This window comes from Mizuhopecten yessoensis, unplaced genomic scaffold, assembly GCF_002113885.1.
Source record: "Mizuhopecten yessoensis strain PY_sf001 unplaced genomic scaffold, ASM211388v2 scaffold10651, whole genome shotgun sequence".
Taxonomy (NCBI): domain Eukaryota; kingdom Metazoa; phylum Mollusca; class Bivalvia; order Pectinida; family Pectinidae; genus Mizuhopecten; species Mizuhopecten yessoensis.
This window is the reverse complement of record NW_018408653.1, coordinates 283,250-308,690: the sequence shown is the minus strand read 5'-3', so window position 1 is coordinate 308,690 and position 25,441 is coordinate 283,250. Positions and strand designations below refer to the sequence as shown.

Below are 25,441 nucleotides of genomic sequence, written 5' to 3'. Positions count from 1 at the left end.
CTATCAGTATTGACGAACATGCATTATTGATGCACGTTGAAATCATTATCACTTAATGTGTATCTCAACTCAAAGAACCTGTAGACAATGGTACCTGGCACAAACGTACGTTATCGATCTGCTTACTTTGATCCTTTTTTCAAATATTTTCTAAGTAACACTCGTGGTGTTGAGATCCTCCATTACTGTCTTGCATCTCAAGTTAATGTATTTCGTATAGAGAGTGATAATGTTATAATGAAAGACGTGCAATAAGTTCGTTAGACTTGATAAACACTTCATTTTACAGCAATCAACATTCTACGGTTGGATGTATTGGTGTAAGTGAGAAGAGACCCAGTATATGACAATGTAGTGTTGTTTATTTAAAGATGTTCGTTTGAAGCGTAATGACGATGTCGCGAAACTTCACAAGTTGAAAACATATCAAGTATAAGTGTATTATAAGTATGTGAACAGATTTTGAGCAGACCTGATACTTTCAGATTTTGTTCTCAACTTATATAGTCAGAGTCGAACAGCCTGCTTGAGACATCATGTTACGATGTATTTCAATCCAACATGAATATTGAAATTGTTTTGAAATAAAATCTAAATGAATATGTTAATTCAAATTTGTAAAAGATTTTAAATCATGTAATTCCACCGCGTCCACATAACTTTTGCGGTTGTGCTTACCCTCGCAAATACTTAAATTCGAAAAACTCTTCTTATGAATTTCCCCCTGATAACATCTTTCAAAGTATTATTCAATTTTATTACTGATGACATTGATTGATAAATAGAAATGAAACTCTTTGATGATGAACTGATTTAAGGTTTGTTTTACTGTATCTGAGGTTGTATGAAATGTCAATGATTGAACGAAAGCTAAGACCAAAACTGTAACTCTTTTAAATTTCAAACGACGGTAGATATTTGACGAAGAAGATCGAGAAAGTGTCTGCGTGGTCATGACAGCATTCCAACACCGTTCAGCTGTCGATCCGCGATAAACTGAAATCAATACACCGAACGGACACTAGGATATTTTGAATGTTTAAGACAACACGAGCTGAATTAACGACCTTCGATCGATGATATAGTTCACAGTCGGGACATTAAGCATGATATTTTGGCAAACATTTGACTGAAAACGGATAGATCACTAAAGTATCATCAAGGTAAGTCGTTTGCCTTGATACCTGTCAACGTTTCCCGAGAGATTTCACTATGCGGACGCTTGTTGTCCTCGGCGGGCGACATAAGTACGTGTAGGCTGATAACGGACATCGCGGCTGGGTCAGGCGCGGACGAGTGGTTATATTCAAAAGAAACAGAAATGTTTTCTAAACAAAAAAACTCCCCCGTAGAGATATGAAACGTTTATCTGTCTGTATTGATCGATGTTTCCTTTAACAAAAAACAAGTGTTATAACGTAAATAGCTTTTACCAGTTCTGGCCAAAATAATGTCGGGTAAGCGGTTGAAATTGTTAAAAAGGCATTTCACCATTTTTCATTTTTCATATCAGTTGATAAAACAATTCTATATAAGAGAAACCTTTTGAATTGTATTTACTTTCCAAGTTGTCATTACAGTGGAACATCATTTATACGTACTGTACTCCTTACATGACTCAAGTCTAAATGCTTCAGAAAACCGCGACATCTGTACCAACAAAATGTTCCTGTTTCGAAATACAGCATAGAAATGTATGTGACATTGCAGTGTATGTGTTCGAATGGAAAATAAAACATCAATATGTACTTGTGGTGTTAAAGCAACGTTAATATCATTGAGAAAACCGTACCGAACACATTTCTATGTTGTCTAGACAACCATAAAAAATGCAAGTGCTTGACAAAAACAAAACAAAACATTACTCGGCTAAGGTACGTGGGTTTTGACCTATCGAAGTTCATCAGAGATGACACCAATTTTCTCTTCTGTTAAAATGACATCGGCACTTTGCATTGATATTGAACGAAACGCTATCAAGTGACAAAGTATTCTCAAGTGTAGTTCAGGTAATATTCTAAGTTGATTCCGAATTCATTGAAAAGAACATTACATAATTATTAATGTGCATATCATTTAGAAAGTAGATAACTAGCATGGTTAGGTACCATATACATCCTCAAAATGGACGATATCCCCATTTATTTGCATACATATTTACAACTAATTGGTCGGCGTTGAATCACCTAGTGATGTTATCCCTAATGCCATACGTGCAATATTCTGTTTCGAGGAACTGTATCATAGGGTATTGTACTCGGTATACCTGACGGAAAATCGAACAGGTATGACAAAAGATGGACGGAAAACATCATACCTGGATTAACCTTATACAATAAATCGTTCTACCTAATCGCGTGTGTCTCGTTTAAATCTATAATGGTCCGCTCGTGACACCAACACTGACACATTCTTTTGGGGACGGTTTTAGAATCTGAACTTTATAACGTATATTTTAACTGCAGTTGGTTTGAAACACTGACACGAAATATAGCATTAGCTTAAATTAAATAGCTTGCGTTCGTTAATACGTACAAACCGGTTCGTCCGTTTTTAAATGTAACATTTTAAGGATAAAGCCTTATTTTAAGGTGAAAACCCTTACGGGCATGCGAATGTTACTGCAGAATTTGAAAATTTGTCGAGGCCCGCTTGAAAACTACAAACTGGCGCTCAACCGGTAAACCCGTTTCGAACGCGATAAATGAAAGCGAACCAATTCACTAAAATTTGCGTATTTTGAAATTTTACATCGTGAATCATAAGAAAGTATACTGCTTATTTAATAGTAAGAAAAGCACATCAATCTTAAATACGATTTTATCTGAGACACATGAGCCCTCAATACTAATTTGAGTATTGATATCATAAAGAGTCAATTTAATCTCATTTTTAAAAGCCTTTCAAATTACCACATGAATAGTAGAAGGTTCATGGAAGTGCACATTTGACGCTTGGCTATTTAGGGTAATTCCGTGATAAGTTTCATGGTAGGTTATGGTTCGACCCTGGAGTTGTCACCAGAAGGTCCACCAATAATAAATTTGAACGTACTTATATTTCTATGGAGTATGTTATTGTACAGACTTGTTTTTGCTTTAGTCGAAATGTTAAAGCACTAATTTCAACATTCTTCATGTATTTTTATGAATATCATATTTAGTTGTAGACAAACTGTGGATCTTTTACTCAACCTTCAGTTACCATAAAAACAGAATAAAGTTATATTTAAACTACTGATACTTCAACAGAAATATGTTTTTTTGGTGTTTTTTTTTTAAATATTTGCATAAATGAGTGACATTGACTTTAAAAAACTCTTTAATTTTGAAACATTTGTACAATGCATACAGCATTCCTTTCCGAACGCATATGATAATAGATAGAAGTTACGAAACAAACGCTACACAAGACTTAGAGTCAATGAAGTACTTGAATATATTGTTGGATATTTATTCTTAATTGACAGTTTTAAAAGCTACTCTCTTACCAGGATGAATATTTTCAGAAGGCAAACATTTATTAAGATTTTAACGTGTAAATAAACGAATCATTTTAAGAACATACCCTTCCTGTTCGTAAGGATGGAAATTTTGTCGTAGATCTGGACGGTCCGTGGGCACTGGTCCGGGGAGTCCGGAACAGACAGTTATCTGAAACGACAAAATTCGTTGTACAATAAGCTTGGTTTGTGACAGATGGATAGAAAGACAGTTATAATGGAAACATTTGTAATTTTGACACCAATGACCCTGTGTAAGAATGTACATCTATTACTACGTATACAGGTCAATAAAACACAGGTTATGGAGTTAAGGTATATTTACATATCGTTTCGTATAATCATGCTTTATTCTATTCGACATGTAAATTGTGTATAAAACCGATAGTGACGTCACAAGTGATAATGAAAATCCGTCATGAGCTATCAGTGAAAGGTAAAAATGGCGGCGTGTTTCCTAATTTTGTAATAAAGTGTGTTATTTTACATAGCAAGGTTAATGATATGAGAAAGAGAATATCAAATTCGTTATTGATTTTATGAAATACCGAAGTTCGTGTCTTTGAAAAGATAACTGTATCCTATTGGAACTACTGTGATAACCTGTTAGGGCATCTGGTAACTATATAATTACATTTCATATACCAAACATTAAAATAATAACGGTCAGCTCAAGAGAATAATTTCGTATATTTAGCTCAGTTGCATATAAATGTTTGGACATTGAAATAGATAAAGCTGTTTATTACATTTTGATTGATGTGAATATCGCTTTGATGCAAAAAAAAAACACACATTGTATAAACTCCCCCTAGAATGCTTGTTTTTTTTCAACAACAGGTGCCGATTTCCTGGTCTTACATTTTTTTGTTAATCTTTCCTTTATTCATAATACTGTCCTATTTATTGACATTTCGGTATTCTTCTTTTGTTTCCTTTATTCATACTTAAATAATATTATATCTGAATTAACATATTGACCTGTTTTCAACGGTAACCAACACACAAAAAGCATTTTTCCGCGTATCCAATTGTTTGTTAATCAATCAAGCCAACACATCTGATACGTTAATGTTTACTTAAACAAAATATATGTCATTAAACCAGCACTTGATATGGGTAATGCAGATATGTACTTTTCAGAACATCATTGATTTGGTTATAAATATTCGAAACTACAACAATATAAACGGCATAATGAGAAAGGCGATATGACTATCAGGCGGTGCTTTTGTTGTGATACAAATATTTCCATTTGTTAATTATTGATAATAAAGTAATGCTTTGATTATAACAACTGACATTGTTTGTCTTAGTTTAAAAATCATGAAATGATGTTTCAAATATTAAAAAATAATAAAGGCGACTACCTGTTTTTATAAATATCTTACAAGAGCATTGCTGGATTCTATGTCTTAAGTATGTACCAATTAAGGATATTGCTATTCAAAGTGATCTATGACCTTTATCGACGGTCGTTCGATCTCGGGAATTAAATGGTGACCATTTAACTTTATGAGTTTGCCCCGTGTCATTGAAAGCTGATAGCCCTCAGGTATTCCAAATCAAAGAAATATCTAAACCTGTGTTTGGTTGTTTCTCCCGTCCTTTAGATTGATAAACACTAGTATTAAAGGACCGCGTGGATACGTATGTATTTGGTGTATGTTTGGTAATGGGTGTAACTGTTGATAACAAGGTAAATACGTTAAATTAAATGTCAAGCCCTTCAATTGAACTGTCAATGTGAATCTAGTGACCTGACACAGGCAAGTGCCTCTTTAGGACGACTGGTTTACTAGGGGTAGCTTCTGTTTGATGTAACAGGTTAATAGAAAAATCCCACAATATTAATACACAAAACAAATCTAAAATCAGTTTTGAAATGAAAATTAAAAATTAGGAACTGAGGATACACCAAAACAAAATCAAAGAACTTCATAAACACCAACTTAAAGACTGTGGCGAAACTAAATCTTTCATATATGTGATCATTTCCCTATATGCCTGTCCTGATGTATCCCGCCGAATGCAATAAAGTATGTAAATGATTTTTCTAAAAAGGAATTGATTCCAAATTAACACAAAATAACACATCCTTATTGACTGAACAGATACATTGAATTGGACGTCAATTAATAATAATGTTTTCATCACTATCAGTTTTACTGTAACGATATCAAGACGTCTCCTCTGTTTCAGACCATTTAAAGATTCCAATGATATGAGGGTTTTCCTGTTGTTCCTGACAATTTATCTCTAAAATCATGTATGGAGAGAATATCATCTACCCAATATTACTTACATCATATAGAGGGAAATATTATTGCTTTTTAATCATCTAGTAATGTGCGTCTGTCACCCTGAATCTTATACGCCAGAATCTATCTCAAAACAAACGTTTGCAAGCAATCAATGTGCTGGTGACGAAAGAAACAACCATCTACCAATAAATCAAAGTCAATTTTAAATATTAAGAACAAGAACCTATATGAAAATAAATCTTAAATAGTTTAGTTACACCAAACCCAGTGAATGATTAAGTCCAGACTAGGATGAATATCTAAGAATGGTTCCAGATTGTGCATATAAAATGTGAACCACTCCTACACCTTACACGATATTTAATCTACCACTGATTTGAATGGATGTTAATCTGATCGCCAGAGGTTCTATTTCGGGTAGACTAGTTTTATATCGGAAGATATTCTATATAATATTCTCCATATTACACGGTTTCAAATTTAAGTTATCGTGAAATGAATATCAATGTGGGCAGGATTTAAATCAAACTAATATAATCCCTGTACAAAATATACGCTGTCACGTTGACTGTTCCCGATTTAAAAGATTAAATCATTTTAAATCCGGAGGAATATATTTTCTTAAATTTATTTGTCAGATAAATCTTTGATCCACGCAACAGTGAATATCTTGCATATGTTTCTGATTCATCAGAAGGGTGGAGTTTTCATACAATATACCGGTGGTACACATACCAAGGGAAGTATGAAGTGTCTGTATCTATATGTTTACGTGTATGTTTCCGAAATACAGCTGAATACATTACATGTACTTATATATTAGGTCATTACCCTCTAGAGGACGCACGCCCTCTCCTAGTATACTCTGGTAAACGTTCGCCTATCTGAACACGTGTTATCAATTTCAAAATCAATAGCTTGTAGAAAACAAAATAAAGTATCATAAATATATGATTAAGGTGTGCTTTTATTCAAGGTTTTTTTTTAAATTGATTTTTAGCAAAACGATGATTAGGATATCCTTGACAAAGATACGGATTTCACCACACACTAATTGGGGTTTCATCTTTAACAAGCTAATGGTTTACTGGGTTTAGGATTATATTATCGTACAAAGAACAGGATTTGGAATGACCCAGTTTCTATCAAGTCGTTTTAAGTGTGGACGTCGCTTCTCAACAGAACCAACTTTTGGGTTCATCTTGGGTTTTTTCCTGTCCTTTTAACTGTCAAATTGCAAAGATAATTTCCACTGTATTTTAAATTCGTCTTTGTTATCCGATATTTCAATTAAGTAAATTGCGCCATTTAATAGCCTTCTGTGACATTTGATATAAATGTTAATGAGAAAAGTCAGATAGTTAGCGGCAGAAGAATAGGAAACATTGAACAAAATACATCATCCATTTGAGTTTATATGATAGTTGTATTGTTGATGTAATTGTGTATAAATTGGACGCTAATTTCTGCGACTATCGGTGACGAACTGCAGTAATTGCATTGCTGCTATAAACCTCTTTGCCAGCATTGATTGAAATATATCATGTAGTCTCTCGTGGATTAGGTTTCAAGAAAACAATTTACATCACGAATTTTAAATTCAAATATCCGAAAAGACATTGTTGCCAGCAACTGGTGTTTGATTGTGCTGGTATGCACAGGCCTTTAAGTGACTTATGCAATCTAAAGCCAACAATATCTGTTTTATTATTTACCTTATCTGTACCTAGTTCTTCACTGAATGCTTTATAAAGGGTAATAACTACATGTGACTATTGTTAAAATAAATACCTAACGAAATTTGAACATGTTGATTGATTGATTGATTGATACAACACACAGATGATGTTTCAAAAGATAATGTCCCTATGTATTATCCGGATAATGACGGTCGAAGGTTTGGTATATTACATGTATTTGATTTCATACGATTTCAACATGTTATATATGAATTCAAGTATTATGTAAGTTTTAAATAGCAAATGCCAAAAGACCACTCCTTCATTGTTAGTTTTAGAGATTAAAACGATATCATCATTACAAGGAAAAATGAAAACGATTTTTTGCTGGATTTTTTCCTCCGAGATATGACTTGATTTACAACCATTTGCAATTTATTTTCTATAACAGGCAAAGTGGTACGTGACATCTCATTATGTGTTCGAGGACAAAACCCAATAATTTAGATAGTTAGTCTGCGTAAAGTATTCATATTTGCGAATATTTACAAAATATCAATGCAATCTTGAATTCAACTATACACGAACACAAAATTGAAATCCTCGTTCCACTGCCATATGACTACAGCTAAGATAAATCAATTTTGAAAAGAAAACAATTCCTTGCAGGACTTTAATGAAAAAGGTCATTAAGATTATAAAAACAGGATATAATCCACAACTGTATAATGAAGTGTTAAAAATCGGAGAGGCTAGACCTGATTTCGAACCCTGGACTTCAGAGGTCATACTATTGCTCTAACCGACTGAGCTACCTGGTCAACGAAAGTGATCTGTCCCAACTGAACTAGTTATATCCAAAACGAAAGTGATCTGTCCCAACTGAACTAGTTATATCCAAAACGAAAGTGATCTGTCCCAACTGAACTAGTTATATCCAAAACGAAAGTGATCTGTCCCAACTGAACTAGTTATATCCAAAACGAAAGTGATCTGTCCCAACTGAACTAGTTATATCCAAAACGAAAGTGATCTGTCCCAACTGAACTAGTTATATCCAAAACGAAAGTGATCTGTCCCAATTGAACTAGTTATATCCAAAACGAAAGTGATCTGTCCCAACTGAACTAGTTATATCCAAAACAAAAGTGATCTGTCCCAACAGAACTAGTTATATCCAAAACGAAAGTAAGGGGAGGTTACTATGCAGTTGGACATGGATCCTTAAAGACATAGTTCGCGAAAGAATAATGCACGCAAAAAATAAAACGGTTTATAGTAACAATACAATATAATAAATAGTTACGTTATATCATCTTGTATTAATACAATAATTTTTAGAAAACCTTGACAATATAAGAAATGGCATAACAATGGCCAGACATATCTAAAGGTGATACCGAAATTACTCAGTCGGGTGCAAATAGTTTCTACGACAAGTATTACATCTTTGAATAAACCACATGCATTGTGGGAATAAAAAAAAATCACTTTAAACAAATATTCAAAGAAAACATTATGGCTTATGATTCAAATATATTTGAGCCAAATAAACTTTATACAATTGGATAAATTACCTACTACCTATTTCACTACTTTTTTGGATTCACATTTTGGCGATTGCTTAATGAATGCTAAACTGTGTTCCACAATAAGTCAAAAGGCGTTGTATTTATCTCACTGAATCATCCACAAAAACAAAAGAAAATGTATTGCGTTAGACGTTCACAAATACCATGTTAAAAGAAAACCACGTTTAGATGCGGGATAGATAAGTAATTATTGAGAGCAAAGTATTGCTGAGTAGAACACGAACAAGTGGAAAAGAAAGTGTACTTCATTTATTTCGAATGTAATATCCTCTCAAAGAAAATTTATTTTTTGACCTGATACCTATAAGTTTAAATAGATATATATATGTATATGTATGTTTGTACCACAATGTCTATACACATATGCATTGTCCAGAACCCAACTCGATATCAAAAGTTTTCTTCACAAACAAAGAAGATATTAAGTCGAGATGAAAGACATATGACCCCACACAGAAAGACGGAGTTGATACCAGGACTTCCCGTTCTATAGAAAACGGAAGTCATCAACGGTCATACGCGAGTGGTAAACACATCTTCAATTGTAATTGACACTTGAATATTATAGTTTAAATCAGGTAATGTTATGACACCCTTTACATTTCTTCCTCGTATAATGATTTTCCTCTAGTAAACAACCTTGGAAGAGTGGTTAATTTTTGTGCTAGCATGAGTGATTATTCAGTAAGCAAATCCTTGCCATAAAAAAAATCTGATTCCAAATAAAAGGTCTTGGTAACAATCATGATGTGTTCAGTAAGATTTGTTTAATGCAAATATCTGCAGTCTTATATCGACTAAGGCAGTCTGATAAACCTCAAGCAATACTATTCCTTTGTTAGTTTAACTACTAATACTAGACCAACACACGCGTAGTAAGTCATAAGGATCTTAATTAGACTTTGACAGTCATGCTTAAATGAGCTCACAGTTACGCATGCGCTGTTCTTTACAAAGCGTTGACAAGGTGTCAGATTATTCGGATTTGAAACTTTACCAACATCTCAGAGCCAGATTTAAATATAGGTTGATATGTGTGTGAATATATTGTAACGTTACCGGATTTAATTGGGTCTTAGTAATTTTTTAATGACACATATTTAATTTGTAATATACACTATTTAAGGATGTATTCTTCTGAGGTTTCAATCACGTTTAAGTCTCGTTTTGATTTGGTGTAAGTTTTTTTTGTAATATTTAACAAATCATTAACAGTTTAAATAGCAAACATCTAAAATATGTGGTCATTCTTATCTTTCTAATATTACTTGTGGAATATTTTTGTTTTTTTTCGAATGAAACTTATAATCTTTTCAGTTCCCCAACTTTGTAGCGTTAACAAAATTAGAAACTTTTAAATACGTTTCTTCATATTTTGTTGCCTTAAAATAATTCAAGTTTGATATCAGATTCCTAATATAAATTTTCGATGACGTTAACGTTACAACTCTGATGTTCAAACACATAGTTACATGCGCGAATCAAATTGAGAACTATGCGACAAACGTAAGCATCATATAGAAAAAAAACGTTACAGGACTCAAAAAAATAGAATTTAACACAGCTCAGTTGGACTAGCTGAACTCCTCGCGAGGTGGTTAGACTGTGTATGATTTGGTATACGGACCAAGCAAACAAAATTTTAAGGAAATGTTTATGCATGTAAATTAGACAATGACAAAAGGGGTTAAGGTTTGGGGGTTGGGGTTGGAGGTTTCACGGTTGTGCCGGGCAGGAAACGAAAATATGTGTAAATTAGGTCTTTTTTAAAATACTGTTGATGTCTCCTAGTTTAAAATGTAAATATATGCTGAAACGAATAAAACATAGCTGTCAATTTCGTATGATAATGTATGTATATATACTACTTAAAGAACTCACAGTTTTTATGGGAAACATACCTAGGTGTCTCGTAAAGGTCATGTTTAAGCAGGTGAATTATGGAGTATGGCTTCATGTTCAAGCTCAGTGTTTAGGTTTATAAAAGTCATCGTCTGATTAAATTTAATTCCAGCTATTCTGGCAGATTAATCACCTATTCGCCAGCTTAATCTGTTCGACCTTCGTTCTCCCCGATAAATTTACTGCAGTCTGTGGGTTCATTATTATCATGGCGTCACTTACAGCTGGCTAAGACAGATTCTTGGACCAATTGCAATTTCGGTAAAGATTGGCAATGTCAAATCGGGTAATAGAATTTTACTGTATTTATAGGAGTTCCCCATATGTTCCGTTTCGTTAAAATGTCTTCTATTTCCATATTGTCTTTTTCTTGCCTTAGTTCTGTTTCAGTTTTTTCCGCGTATATTGACATTGCGCTTGAAGATAATGTACCACATCGTCTAAACAAAACAAAAAATATGATCTCAGGCGACAGCTATGATTTAATAAACGTCAAATCAAAAGGAAACACCGCATGCACAAAAGAGATGACAAAAACAGATATCCAGATCGTTAAACGTGAGGTAGCAGTGATAATATCACCCAAAAGTATGAAGATAACAACGATCCTAACAGCCGCTGTGAACAAGCCACTAAACCGCATAGCTGGAAGCCATGTCATATTTTACTAATTTAACATATTTCCAATAAAGATTAAGTCACTTCAGGTAGGAAACCCTGGGTGTATAACATATCAACATCACGCTTCTGCCCAGGACACCTGATACTGAGAAAGAGCTCTCGAGTGTCACCTGTAATAGGTGTTAAGTAAGGGCTGTGTTCCCGAATTTGGGTTTTGAACAACGCTTTTGATATACATCAATTCTAACCCAATACCAGTCAGACGAACAGCCAATTCGCAGGATTTAATGTTCGTGTATTTGTGAAGGTCACGATTATAACCAAAATACATCATGCACGAAGAATATATTCTATACAGTATAATGACGTCTGGAGTGGGGTAACCAGTAATGTAATTTTTAAACAGTCTACATTTATGTGTAGATATGTGGCTGTCATATTATTGCCAAGATTAAGACTTTCGTTTAATCGAAGGTCAACATATTAAACGTCGTATATTTCAATACGCATAGACACTTGGCATTGCCTGTTACTATTTATAGTGTCTGCCATGTCGGTGACAGAATCCGGATTTAAATATCAATGTGTATTTCGAGTGTCTTTTTATCCTATCAACACATTTCAAAGTTCAGTATTTACATTATATCAAGACATGTATAAGGCATCAAGCCAACATACCGAGTGTAATGCCAAAATAGCTGTTAATTTCAATTACAGAACTATTTGTGGTCAGTCCTTAATAAATCTTTGTTAATTACTAAGTATTCTCCGATGTGGCAATAGATTTAAAACATGGCGTTCTTCAGCAAATATGAGTGAAGCAAATATAAAACACACTTGAATATGTTTGATACATGTGCATGTCTATCGACAGTCAAGTCAGACTTTACTTTGATCATTATGAAACATGATAGGATAAAAAACACGTTTAATCTTTTGGGTATTAGCTAATCGAAAATTATCTCAACGTGGTTTCGTGACTAAATCAAAAACCTTTTTTATTTAAATATAATTTCATGGAAAAAAAAACTTATTGGTCTCTGATTTTGCCTCTGTACGTAAAAGAGATTTAGTTTTACTTTGAACTATTGGTACTAAGCTATCGACAACTCAAGAAAACTTTCAAGTGTGTAGTCTTCAATTATTGTTTGAAAAGTTGAATTATAGCCTTTTAATACGGCTAGTCTCCATTTCACTGGTACCTTAGATCGTATTTAAACGTGGTGATCACTTTGTAATTAACGATCGAACACTGACTGTAATAACCCTTACCCAAGTACACTAATACTTCTTCGCATCAGGCCTTGTTAGCTTAATGATGTTTAAAGGTAAAACTTGAATCGGTAATATTTCAAAATTCTTTAAAATAAAAACGAAATATCTATGTATTTGGAATAAAAATAATCACCATGAAATATTTGATACCTATTTGGTCATATTTTTTAGCAAAAATGCGATAAAATTTACTTGAAATGTTGAAAAATTTGTTATCAATCTGATGAAACTTAATACGAACGGATACCTGTAGAGTTAGGTCCCTAAGGTTATCCCTTGACGAAACAGTATCTATATAGTTACATACATTGCCTCCCTTGGTGTATGGGTACTAAGCTATTTAGTCCGTTCAGTTCAACAGGGATATACTCATATCTAAACGTTTTAACATTAGGTCATGTCTTGAAAGCATAATATTAAACTGTGATAGCGGTATACTGTATCTAAACATTGGTGTTATATCAACGCCTATAAAACCAGGAAAGGCGATTTTTGATGCCTGTTTATAATGCATTAATAAGCAGACCTGTCTCTCAACAATTTATCCCTTTGTGTTCTTATCCGGCAGACGGACAACTTTGACCCTTGATAAAGGGTACCTGTTCGGGAGAGATTGGCGGACCACCTTGACCCAAGGTTAAGGGTACCTGTTCGGGACAGTTTGACGGACGACCTTGGCCACAGGTACAGGGTAAATGCAGACGGTACACAATTTAACTTTTGAGATACGTTATCACATGTCTGCCCTTTAAGATAATAGAAAACCACATAAAAGCAATTGAAAATCTAAAGATTACGTAATAATGTGGATATGTAACAAGGTATACCAAGAGGTGTTCAAGTACAGGAATACGGCCATAAAAAACTTAATTACGAGGACGAGAGTATTACTTAATTAATTTCCATGTACAACAATCCCCCACGTTAATGTAGACCCGCAGATATCGGCCAAAATATTATATAATTGCATTACATATGACATTTGAAGAAAGATAACACCAGTAATTAAAAATCGTCATTAATTATAAGTTTTATCTGGTAAACTTTGACTTAAACTTGTTCGTATATCATTGGAAGAACATGGACCAACACTGGGTATGGCGCATGGCTGTCTGACACAATTTAGAAAGGAACCAATTAATTATACGGGATTAATTATGACCAACTGCAGAGTTGAATAAAAGATACGTAGATGACAGTATGCTCTGTATTTTATTTAGAATTGACATGTCAGATTCTCCTACATACACTGTCTTAATGTCACTGTTGATCGTTTGATCATCCGGTTTCATTTTTTTATGGAGGGGGTCTCACATGATGTTTTACTTTTCTTTTGGTGTATCCCCTGATCATGTTGAGTATCAACTGCGAGTTGGATTGTATGTTTGCGTGTTGTTGCTCTGATGCATTTTTTCTATTGAACTATTCAGATACGACTTTAATTGAGCTCCCTGCAGTGATCCAGGATATCCGTACAGAACGAGTGGAAGAGGCTCACTTAACCCAACTCATGACGTAAAACGCGTCTATTACTTGTGTTTGGATCCCTCCCTTAATTACGTACATATTGTATTTGATTTCGAATATGTCTCTTTCGACTCACAGTTATCGTTTGCCCATATTCTGCCGTTTGGCCTTGTATGATGTTATTGTTTACGAGTCATAAAAATGTCTCAAATGACATCAATTGCCTTCGATGACACACGCACGTCTACTGATCAACAAGCTATTTTGTACGTAGGCATGCTCTCAGATAACGTAAACAAACTACCCTAAACTAGCTGGGCATTTAAATACTGTTTATCGTCTCTTTATGTATTATTTATATTGAGTATACGTGATTTTCTACTGGTGTAATAGCTTATGTATTAAGATAAGATGTTACGATAAAAAAAAAATAACATAAAATGTTGTAGCCAATTTCCTTTGAACTGTATAATGTCGAAAGTACCTGTCAAAAATTATATGTGTATTTTAGATAAGAAGGCAAGGTCAATATTTGACAGTTTAAATGTATAATATTAAGGAATGTTTCTTTCAAATATCATATTGTCAAAATCGCTTGTTTAAAAGATAAAAAGTTGTATCGGAATATTGTAGTTATCTTGTTTTTCGAAAGTATATACATAGGCGTGTGTTTACGTTATGTGCTCGATAGTTCTTCCCCNCCCCCCAAAGCATTCATGTTAAGTTGTAAAAGATATGAAATCAGCATGAACCGCTCCTTCTATATTATACCGGTACGTTCACGATAATCTTACCACAACAACCTGAATAAACACATACAAATGTACATGAAACAGATATATTACATATAGAATGCCATACTAACGTTTTCTTTAATGATAATAATATCTGGTAGATATTCTCATCAATAACTTTTTAACATAAAAAAGGTAATTGACATTGGGCCATTAAATGTAGTTTATTGTTCATTAATATTTTACGTTAAACGGGTATTTATGGTTATGTAAATATGTCCTGAAAGATTTAAGCTTGAATTATTGAAGATCAATATCTAAATATGAATTTTCAACGTTCCAACAAAGCTTTCATACGTTTAACTGCCAAAGTTCCATACTGATTAAGTGGGTGGGTTCTAGATAATGGACACACTAATATATCTTGTTTACAATTTTGTTTGAAACAGTCATTTTATCTTCAACTATTTAACATTTTGATTCTATTACTGAACGTCTACAACGGCAAACAGTATCTGGTTTATACGTTAACTCATTCGGTGTGAACGTTTATTATTATTTTAACAAAATTAGACGATAAGAGACTGAAATTATTGGTCCACTGTAGTGGCACCTTATTAATACCTCCACAACTCCAATTTTATCCAGACTGGAATCCCGGTACATAGTAATGGTGCCCTACATATGCCGCCCAGTCAATAGCTTGCTGAAAAACATTTACTTAAACCTTTAACATGATATTTCACCTATAAAATATAAGAAATATCAAAATGATATTGTAGGTAAGGTTAAAATTTAATGCTGTTGATATTGTATACCATATCAGGAATGTTTAGTTTTTATTAGGAAAATTATGAGAATATCACTATCGTTATATGGTTTTCTTCTTTAATAAAATCTAAATTAGATCGTCAATCTTTGCGAAAAACTTTTATTGGAAACCAATTTACTAAATAAACTTTTATTAATCAGGCAACTTTCTACATTTTTCAACTCTGATAATAATCTACTTACATGTAAGGGTAACTGGTAATATCTATTTATACTACGAATTATTCTAAAGGTATGGTAAATATACAATTAATGTTTACTTTGTTGGACTTTCTGCATTGAATTTCTTGCTTAGTTTTCTAGTAGATATTTTTAAACTATCTTTAGTATTGCTATACATACGGTGACCTCTGTCCGATCGTATGAAGACCAATGGTTTCTAGCCAAGCTTTCACGGGATATACCTAAAGACCCTTGTATATGCCCTCTGTCAGTTAAACTGAATGTTATCACGTTTCACTTCAAATACACAGACTACTTTTATACTTTTATCAGTATCACGTGTACCGTTTCCCACTTTTAAAAGGTCTTGCGACTGGTTCTAATTTCTGTTACTGATAAAAACGGCTATAACGGGAATAGATCGTTCGAAACATGACAGATAGTTTAATAGTTGTCCTTTTCATATTTATAAGAAATAGCTTGTTATATTCTCTGATCATTTTCAAAGAGTTATTAAATATGTTTGAATTCTTTAATTTGTTTAAAGTAAAACACGTTTAACTGCCGTTAGCATTATACTGAGAGCATACATTGGTCATCGTTTATTACTAATTTAGTAGTAATGTCCACCGCCAGAGGAAAAAAAACAAAGGTATATCAAATTCAAATACTGTTTTTTTTTATCAATACAATATTGATCAATTTCATATAATAGTAAATATGTATGAATAAATTGTCAAATTATCGGCATTTGAAGATGATATATTACTTTAAAATACGACAAGGTATTGAAACCATTGTAAAATCCCAACGATGTGTGTTCAATAGTCGGGTGACTCTTGTTAACCTTGCTTGTTGAAACAGTACAATAAACGCCGACATTTATGTTAAAACAACGTAGTTTTGGTCCAATCACCCAGTGTCTTTTGTCTGTAATCGGCAGCCCCATGGCTGATTTAACACGCAAATAGATCTTAAATCTATAACCATTGTATACATATTCACCACAAAATATTAAGACGTCATATGATGTGTTAAGCCTTATTCCATGAATTCTTACCTATCAACTGTATATCAACGTTCTCTATTTCTGTTTATTATTTGGTCTCGGTAAAGATAATTACCACATCTCCTTATATTTTATATAAGAGATTACAAATATACAAACGAAATTTTTGTTTAATTGAATTTTGAAGATTATAATATTAAGCTAACAATACTTAGAGGAATTGGACAATCTAGGTAGAATCGCATACAGGAAATAGGGCACAGTCTGCTTAATCTGATGGATTTTTCACCATTAAGTAGATATACGCCACATAACCTATTCATCCTAATGTTGAATTGTTTTGAAAGTCTACTAACACCATCCATCTCATCTCTGTTGTTGCCATTTAAATTATGTGTGTTATGTCATTGGGCACATTTTAGGATCAATTACAACAAGTGTACGTAATATATTTCGCGTAACTTTTCAAACTCCGACGAAAAGAAGTATTCGCGAAAATGAGATTAAATTATATAAAAAACTTGTAAAAAACACATGCAGCAATAATTTAAATGATTTCTTTTCTTTTAAAACTTGACCTATTCATTTAATGTAATTTATGACAAAATCGACCAAATAAAAACTTCATTAAACCGCTTCCTTTCATAATGACAACAAAAATGATCCCCAGATTTCAGAGGGCGGGCATAATTTTAACTCATAACTGCGTGAAGAACTAATGGTTTAAATCCATGTTGTGATTAAGAAGCATTTTATAATCCACAAACATCCACGCATATCTCAATATCCAGTCGTTCACCGTGTTTGGGGAAAAATGACTTCTGCTTGTACCCAAGCAAACAAAGAATTTCAGGAAAGATGAGAACGACGACCGCCGGATTATGGAGACACAAGTCGATCTCAACATATCGGCAAATTGATAATGAGACATGATTCCGGGCATTGACGGAATTAGCCGAGAAGTAGCAATTAAGGCCCGACTGCTTGATTATGAAGATAAATCTCTATTTCCTAAAACTCAGAATTTGTATTCCAAAACTATTTTATAACTTACATTGAATGTGCGTTACTTTGGTAATTAGGTATTTCAAACGTTAAAAGTTGTTTGAATGAACTGTGCCGTTTATGAATACCTCTCGTACCTTGGACTAGTATGGCATCCATAAGCGTAAGGAGGTTGCCAACTATAAACCCATGAGAGTTGCAACAGTAATTTCTTTCTGTTTAGATTGAGGGAAAAACTAGGCCTATTATTGCGGGTAAGCTGTGGAATCAGGGATTTTCTTCTGTGCCTCCCCCTAACGAAGCCACAAAATTGGTTTGCTGCCCCGAATAGCAACACTTGCTACACCCATCTTAACTTTGCTTTCCTACATGTAGCTACTCTTAATTGTCGGTGCTCTTTCCCTGAACACATTAACCTTTGTTTAGCTGATTGGCCACTATAATGCTATTAGGTGGAGTATCATTCTACTGTGTCGAGGTTCTGACATTTCAGTGTGACAGCACTTAAAACCTTATAACCTTGACCCTTGCGATGAGGCTTTACTAAGATTTGTGCAGATGTCCCTGACAAAACTACGTTACAATTTGCTGTTACACTGTAAGTTTCCGAGGCGATAAATCCGTTGTATGGTTTGTTACGGATCCCCATCACTCCTGACAGAATTCAGAAACAAACTTTACAAACATGTATATATGGGGGATAGAATTGATTATACAAGGGCACTTGATATAGGTTACGCGGTACTGTCAACCTGGCACCAGGTGGCGTTGTTAACTCGGATCAATACTAGGGATATATTTCATCCGTTCACGAGTCGCTATTCACCCGACACCTGCAGGAATGACCCTGCCGTGTTTTAGCAAAGTTCTGGAGACTTAGCTAACAAACAGAAGCCGATTAGATATCTAATAAGGTTTTGACAGCCATTTGCACCCAACAATCGGACAAGTGTTTATTCTGCTAGCAAGACAAACAGACGTTGATTATTTTCTGCAGCGTTTGAGCATATACTACCGTATCTTGTATCCCTCCCTGCTTACAACTGTCACAAACTGTTCAGTTCGATCCCCTGTATAAATACAGTCGGGTCCCTAATACTTGACCGTGTTGACGTCCCCAGGCGAGGCTTACTGAACATGATACTACATACACATGTACGGGAAAATTTGCAGTCGTTCAATACAAGTGTCTGTATGATTTGTCTACGGAGACCATACTTTTCGATAGAAAATTTCGTTGATTTAATGATTCATTTTGGCTATTTTTAACTATATTTTTTATAATGCTGTTCCTTTGATCAAGCTTTACCGTGTTTTCCTCTTTTATTTTATATTAAAGAAAGGTTGATTTTATAGCTCAATATGTCCTCATTCGAACTACAAACAACAAAAAATAAGAAGGGTGCTAAAATGGCACCTTGCAGTACCTAAGAGTTAAAACAAATCACACTCTATCCATTTATCAACACATTTGCTCTTTTTTTAAGTGGTCTCTAGTCATACACTTCTCTGTGAAATTTTGATTTTATTTGAGCTTAAAATTTCAAGATAATAAGAGATATGCCTTAGAGAAAAAAAATTGAAATTCATTCTTCTGAAAGATACGGTTATTTTGTATTTGTGTTCAGTTGGTGTTGATTATTAGAATGTCATATCACTGTTACGATGACATATATATAAGGAATGTTCCTCGTCTATATTAATTGTCTGGTGGAGACTCCTTTGAGATGTTATATTGTCCACATCTGATTTCTTGAGGTGACAAATGAGGTGGAAATCTCCCAATATTTGACTATTGTTAATAACTGGTCGAGGTATCATGACGATATGATAGGTGATTGCAATCGGGGTTGTCTATGAGGAACGTTAGATCATAAGGCAAACCTCTGGACGATGTCCAGGAAAATGGTTCTATCATATAACTGCGTTCAAAACACACATGATCTCGGTCGATTTTTCAGCTTAGTGACCAATAAAGGTACAATCTAAATCAGTAATATTTTCCTACGTTTTAAAAATGAAACAGGATAGGCACTTCCTAGGATTCAAAGTAACCTCCTTCAGGTAATACACATCAATGGTAAAAAATGTCTACGGATGATAAAAAAGAATTTTATAAAATCATTTTCAAGCTAGTGATGCCTCATACAACCTGGCGTGTAAGATAAATTGCAATAATTTAAACTATCGACAATCCCTATTCATACAGGTGCGTACGGCTTCTAGTTTATTTACCCCCTGTTCGCCCCATCACTTTGCTATTTCAAATATATAATATTTGTGTCAATATATAAGGAAAAGCGTTAACGTTTTACACATCGTGGCAATCGATTCAATATTTGACAGTTTCTTACATGAAAGCTTTCAACGATGTGCATGAAACCATTAAATGTTACTCAAACTTCCATTTAAAACCCCTTCGCTCGGGTTGTAAATTTGAATCGTAACCAGAACACACTAATGGTGAAACTGCAAAATGTGTTCCCTGTCATCGGAAAAACATCGATTTTGATGAATGAACTTCCGCTCAGTCAAACACATTTTATATTAAGGCCTTCCGGAAACGGAAATAGACACAGGTGATGGTCGATATAAAATAATAGATGAATTTGTAATAAAGTTGAAAGAACCGAAAATATAGCGAAGTTATTGAAATAATATCACAAGAGTTTGGTTTATTGCAAAACTGTAATCAACATCAAGTGTACAAAAAATGGTATCGCCACGCTCGCGCGTGTGCGATATATACAGGTATACATAAAATGAGATTAAGTGATTAAGATTGCATTTCGTGAGATTAATGGAATTAATTTCATGCATAAGATGTCTATTTATGTATAACGAAATGAGAAAGCCCTGTGTAGCTCGCTCTGTGCATCAGAGAGAGCGTATGTAGGTAAATGCTAATATACGAGCATGTTATGTAATGGGTATATTATGTTCACTTGTCAATTACATTGTGCTTACGTGACAAGAATGCAAATATCTATTATAAAAATAAAGTATTTGCATCTTATCCATCGGATGATTTGTTAACTCATATTAAATGTTTTCAACTAACTACTACACAAAAGTTGTCTATCATATACCTGATCTGAATTAATTCTGAATTTAATATATACTGACGGGTGTTAATCTCACCTGTAAAATCTTAAACTTGAAGCAAACGTTAACAATCAAAAATCAATTTGAAATTCAGACTTAAAGATTATCTCAGACAGCAGAAAATCAATAAGAATTTCTTAATTTTGGGCAATTTCAGACAATAAAACCTGCAATTTTTAATAGGAGAAAGTTTAAAAGAATTGAAAAGTTGTGCTTAGGAAAACACAGTCAATATGAAATCTCCTTCACATGTACCGTACTTGACGAAATTTCTATCGCTGCGATCCATGATTTCTCGAAAGAGAGCTATATGTATAAACTCAGATTTATTTTTTCCCGAACTTTTTTATTACCATATTTATATTTTTGTAATCAATTACCATATTTGTAAGGACGCTAAATATTTTTATTAATCGATGGGAAATTGATGTTTGAAAACTTTTTTCCCTTTTTTACTTTTTTTTTCGTTTTTGTTTGTACTAAGATTGAAATGACTAAAATGTCATAGGTAATAGTCGAAGCAACGAATTAGGTTAAAATGAAATAGAATATGGAAATTTAATTCAATCACACTGAATAAGCATTTTCTTTGAGAAATGTAGCATTTCAAAATTATTTTCGATTCTATTTCGAGATTTCGGAGGAAGAAATATCACAACGACAGCACGTATCTGCGTTTACATTTTCAAATAAAAAACTTGTTTAGATTGAAAAAAAAATTTGTTTCCTTATCTAATAAAGTCACCTTCAGCTAGTTTTAAACGAGCATCAGAAAACCAGTAAATACAGTTGAATCTTAAATCTTTTTCTGTGAGGTATCAGACTTAATCAAACCCAAAGCAACTGTTTATATGAAATATGACGTTTTGGAAAGCACATCCGTTTTTTCCCACAAATCCGTGATGTGTTCAGTTGACAAACGTAGACGTTTATTTTTCCATTAATTAAAAACATAATTAGAATCGGTTTGCTATCTTAGCTCATGTTTAAATCCGGCGTCTTAATTAACTATATTCCGTTATAAATGGACGTACACCTTTTTATGTGAATAGTGAAGTTTACATACTCACATAGGTCTGTACTGAACGACTTATATCTCAAGGAAAAAGGTTATTTAAAATGTTGAAATGTACACGTATAATCTATTTCGTTCCATATTTCATGTCATTTTTCATTACACATATCGGATTTTACATAAATTTGAATTCGTTTCTGTGAATTTTATTGCATGAATTGTAACCATTTTCATATGATATAGGGTACGTAAACTAATGGTACATTTATGCTGGTTTCTCGCCAAGGACATGTTTTTATTGAGATAACGGAGCAGCACATCACTTCTCCCTCTTGTATTCATACAATGTAGTAAAGTTTCTATATACAATACTATAATGTATATAACGATCTATTCATCCGACCATATAAGGTTGCAAGTCAAAAAACCATTTCATGAAGAGGTTAATTATCGGTCAGGCAACCAGATCAGTTGAAATAAAATAAATGTATCCCCTTTGACAAATAACTTATTGGTTAGCCGTTGGGACAAGGTTTCATCCTACATGTATATATTAATTAATCATGTCAGTTCCTGTCCCCTGATATCCGGATATTGAAAAAAATATTAAGATATTCTTGGAAATGTTGATCGATAATGAGTTATTAATAAGTGAATCCGTTGTAGTATTATGTTGTTTGTTTGTGCCAATAAAGTGGAGAAAACAAGTTTATACAATATGGAAAGAACTGACTATTGCCAAATTGACTGAAAGATGAGAAATAACATTAGGTGAGAAAACAGGAGGTATCATTACTTCTAATACATATGACGAGACAAAAACAGGGACGTTATAGACAAATTAATGAAATATATTCATGAATGATACTGAAGTAAAATAATCGAAACACGATACATCACCAGGAACTTGACTTACCGTAGTAGACATGAGGGACCAGGGTAAACGCCGTGCTCCCGCTTCCACTGCTCGAGGGCCGGGAACCATGGTTATTGCCGAACCCGAGCCCCAAGGGAAGAGATTTGACGGAAGAAGGGTACGCCCCCGGGATGGCGGGAAGTGTTATCCCGCTCATAACTAACTGTCACAAGTTCTCACACCGCAGTAAGTATCCAAATAAGGCAATGCACGTTATCACCGTTACGATGCACACAGAAGATCACCTCTATGCTGCATCCGTATTGGCTACATACCCGTGGGTGAGAGAACTAGGGTGGGATATCCATCACTCGGGTCCCCGGGCATTACAACCCGTGCGCCGTTAATCCGTTTGATAGCTGTCTCGGCCACTCTGTGTCAGTTTTCCGTCAGGCAACGCTATTTCTATACACCGATTGATTTTTGAACGTCTTCTTTACAATCTCAGATCTCGATAGCCTTTGTCCTTAACTTGAGGTCTATAATTCTGATTTAAATTGCCAGCCGTGATAGCGACTCCTGGCGTAACTATGCATTACAGTCCTGTCCAACCATTGCAGGACTTAGCCAGAATAATGCCGCTCGGACTTGGCAGCCGTACCTGTAGCAGTAGATTTGAATTTAAAGGTATATACAAATGAAACCAGCGGAGTGTTACCGATACATTTTGCCAATACACGAGACTTCTTATGTACGACGATTTAACTCGGGTTTAACTCTCGGGGTAATACACTAATGAATAGCCGACATACGGCGATACATAAATGGTGTAGATATATATTAAATCCAAAGTTCATAAACAATTATACAATGTATATATGTATTACGTGCCATTTGGCGAGATGTCTTTGTTTGCGTGTTTACGAAAGGGGAATTAACGCACTTGCAGTGGTTTGATTCTCCTAAACACACTTTTTAAATCCGTCACTCTGACCAGCGGTCACTAGGTCAAGATGATTGATTATTACCTTCGACAGGTATACATGTATAATATGAACACGTTTTTGTATTTAAGTGGAAACAAAAGCGTTCTATTTGGTCCTGAGATGTAGGGACATTAATAACCGTCTCAAGGAGAAGGTTATAGCGCTATCGTCTATTTATTTTCGGTCCGTTTTATCAAAAATAGAATTCCATTTCAAGGTATTTGGACACATTTTTAATTATGTGATCATAACTATTACCGTAAGATTAATTTGACTGCTTTTATCTAGAAAAGGGAATTGATATATGATTTAATGGTTAACGATGAGTAAGCAATTATATAAATTGATTTTATTTATGTTTGTAAAGTCACTGTACAATAGTATACTCTTTGAATGTTAGAAAGGGAGATAACTCCATAACGATGGTTGTGTGATCTTTCTTTTTCATGTAATGGATTAATCAGATTAAGGTGCGTTAGATGGCATTGAAAACCAAAAGGTCGTGATCGATTCCTGTAGAAAAGGGGTATTTTTGTATATCTACATACACACTATAGGGTTTTGTTATAATGCCCCTCTCTTTACAGGTTACCTCGTTTACACCTCCATAACTTTTTAGATGTCAACTTTATAATTTTTGATATCGTCTGAGTTAGTCTCTCTCAATCACTTGCCTTCCCCATTTTAACGCAAGATAAGGCAGGACGGATAATGGCAGTATAAATGAATGAAGCATGTGCCTTATAAATTTCCGTTTGTAGATTTCACAATGATATTTCGTAGAGAGAGACCAATATATTCTAAACCGAAAAGTAGCCTTTTCCATCTCCTTTCATCCCATTATTGTCTTTCCCTTACTTCCCCTCTCTTGATTTCCTTTCACTCCTGTTTGCCTCTGTTTTAGCCACACCCCACACCCCAACACCCCCACCCCCATACTAACCCCCTCCAACATATGCTCCCCTCACCCCTCTTCGTCCTCTTCTGACCTTGTGCTCAGGTAGCTGTGTCAACTCTAAAATACCAATCGATGTCAAGGTTTTATGTCGGTAGACCAACTGATTGGTTGATAATCAATCAATAAGTGAAGAGATCGATAAGATATTGATTTGCCTACACCGCGTGTTAACGTGCCAAGTCCCCTTCGGTCGTAATCACATGGACCTGAGTTGGTTTAGCGAAAATATGGCTGCACTGTACTTCCAGCAAAACATTCCACGGGTCTCGGCACGTGGCTGACGTTAACCTCATTAATATTCAAAAAAGTGGCAGGCTGATCACTGCGAAAAACTTTGAAACTCTGAAACGGCTTGTGTTTTTATAGGAAACGGAGATCATACCCGCGGTAGGAGAATACATATTACGTGCATATCCATCTTTCAAACGGTACTCAGCATTTTCCCGTAGCTCAACTAGAAATGCTGTTTTTGATGCAA

General features: G+C 34.3%; 1 protein-coding gene across 1 annotated transcript in view; it reads right to left on the bottom strand.

Moving 5' to 3' along the window:
- LOC110461723 (titin homolog) overlaps nucleotides 1-23,720 on the bottom strand; it is an 80,217-nt gene extending 56,497 nt beyond the window's left edge. Inside the window, exons 1-2 of the mRNA XM_021515348.1 lie at nucleotides 23,080-23,720; nucleotides 3,568-3,653 (exon numbers count right to left, since the gene is read on the bottom strand). Coding sequence (XP_021371023.1) covers nucleotides 3,568-3,653; nucleotides 23,080-23,236 — 243 coding nt within the window. The 5' untranslated portion in view covers nucleotides 23,237-23,720. The remainder of the gene's footprint in view (nucleotides 1-3,567; nucleotides 3,654-23,079) is intronic.
- Nucleotides 23,721-25,441: the final 1,721 nt, after the last annotated feature.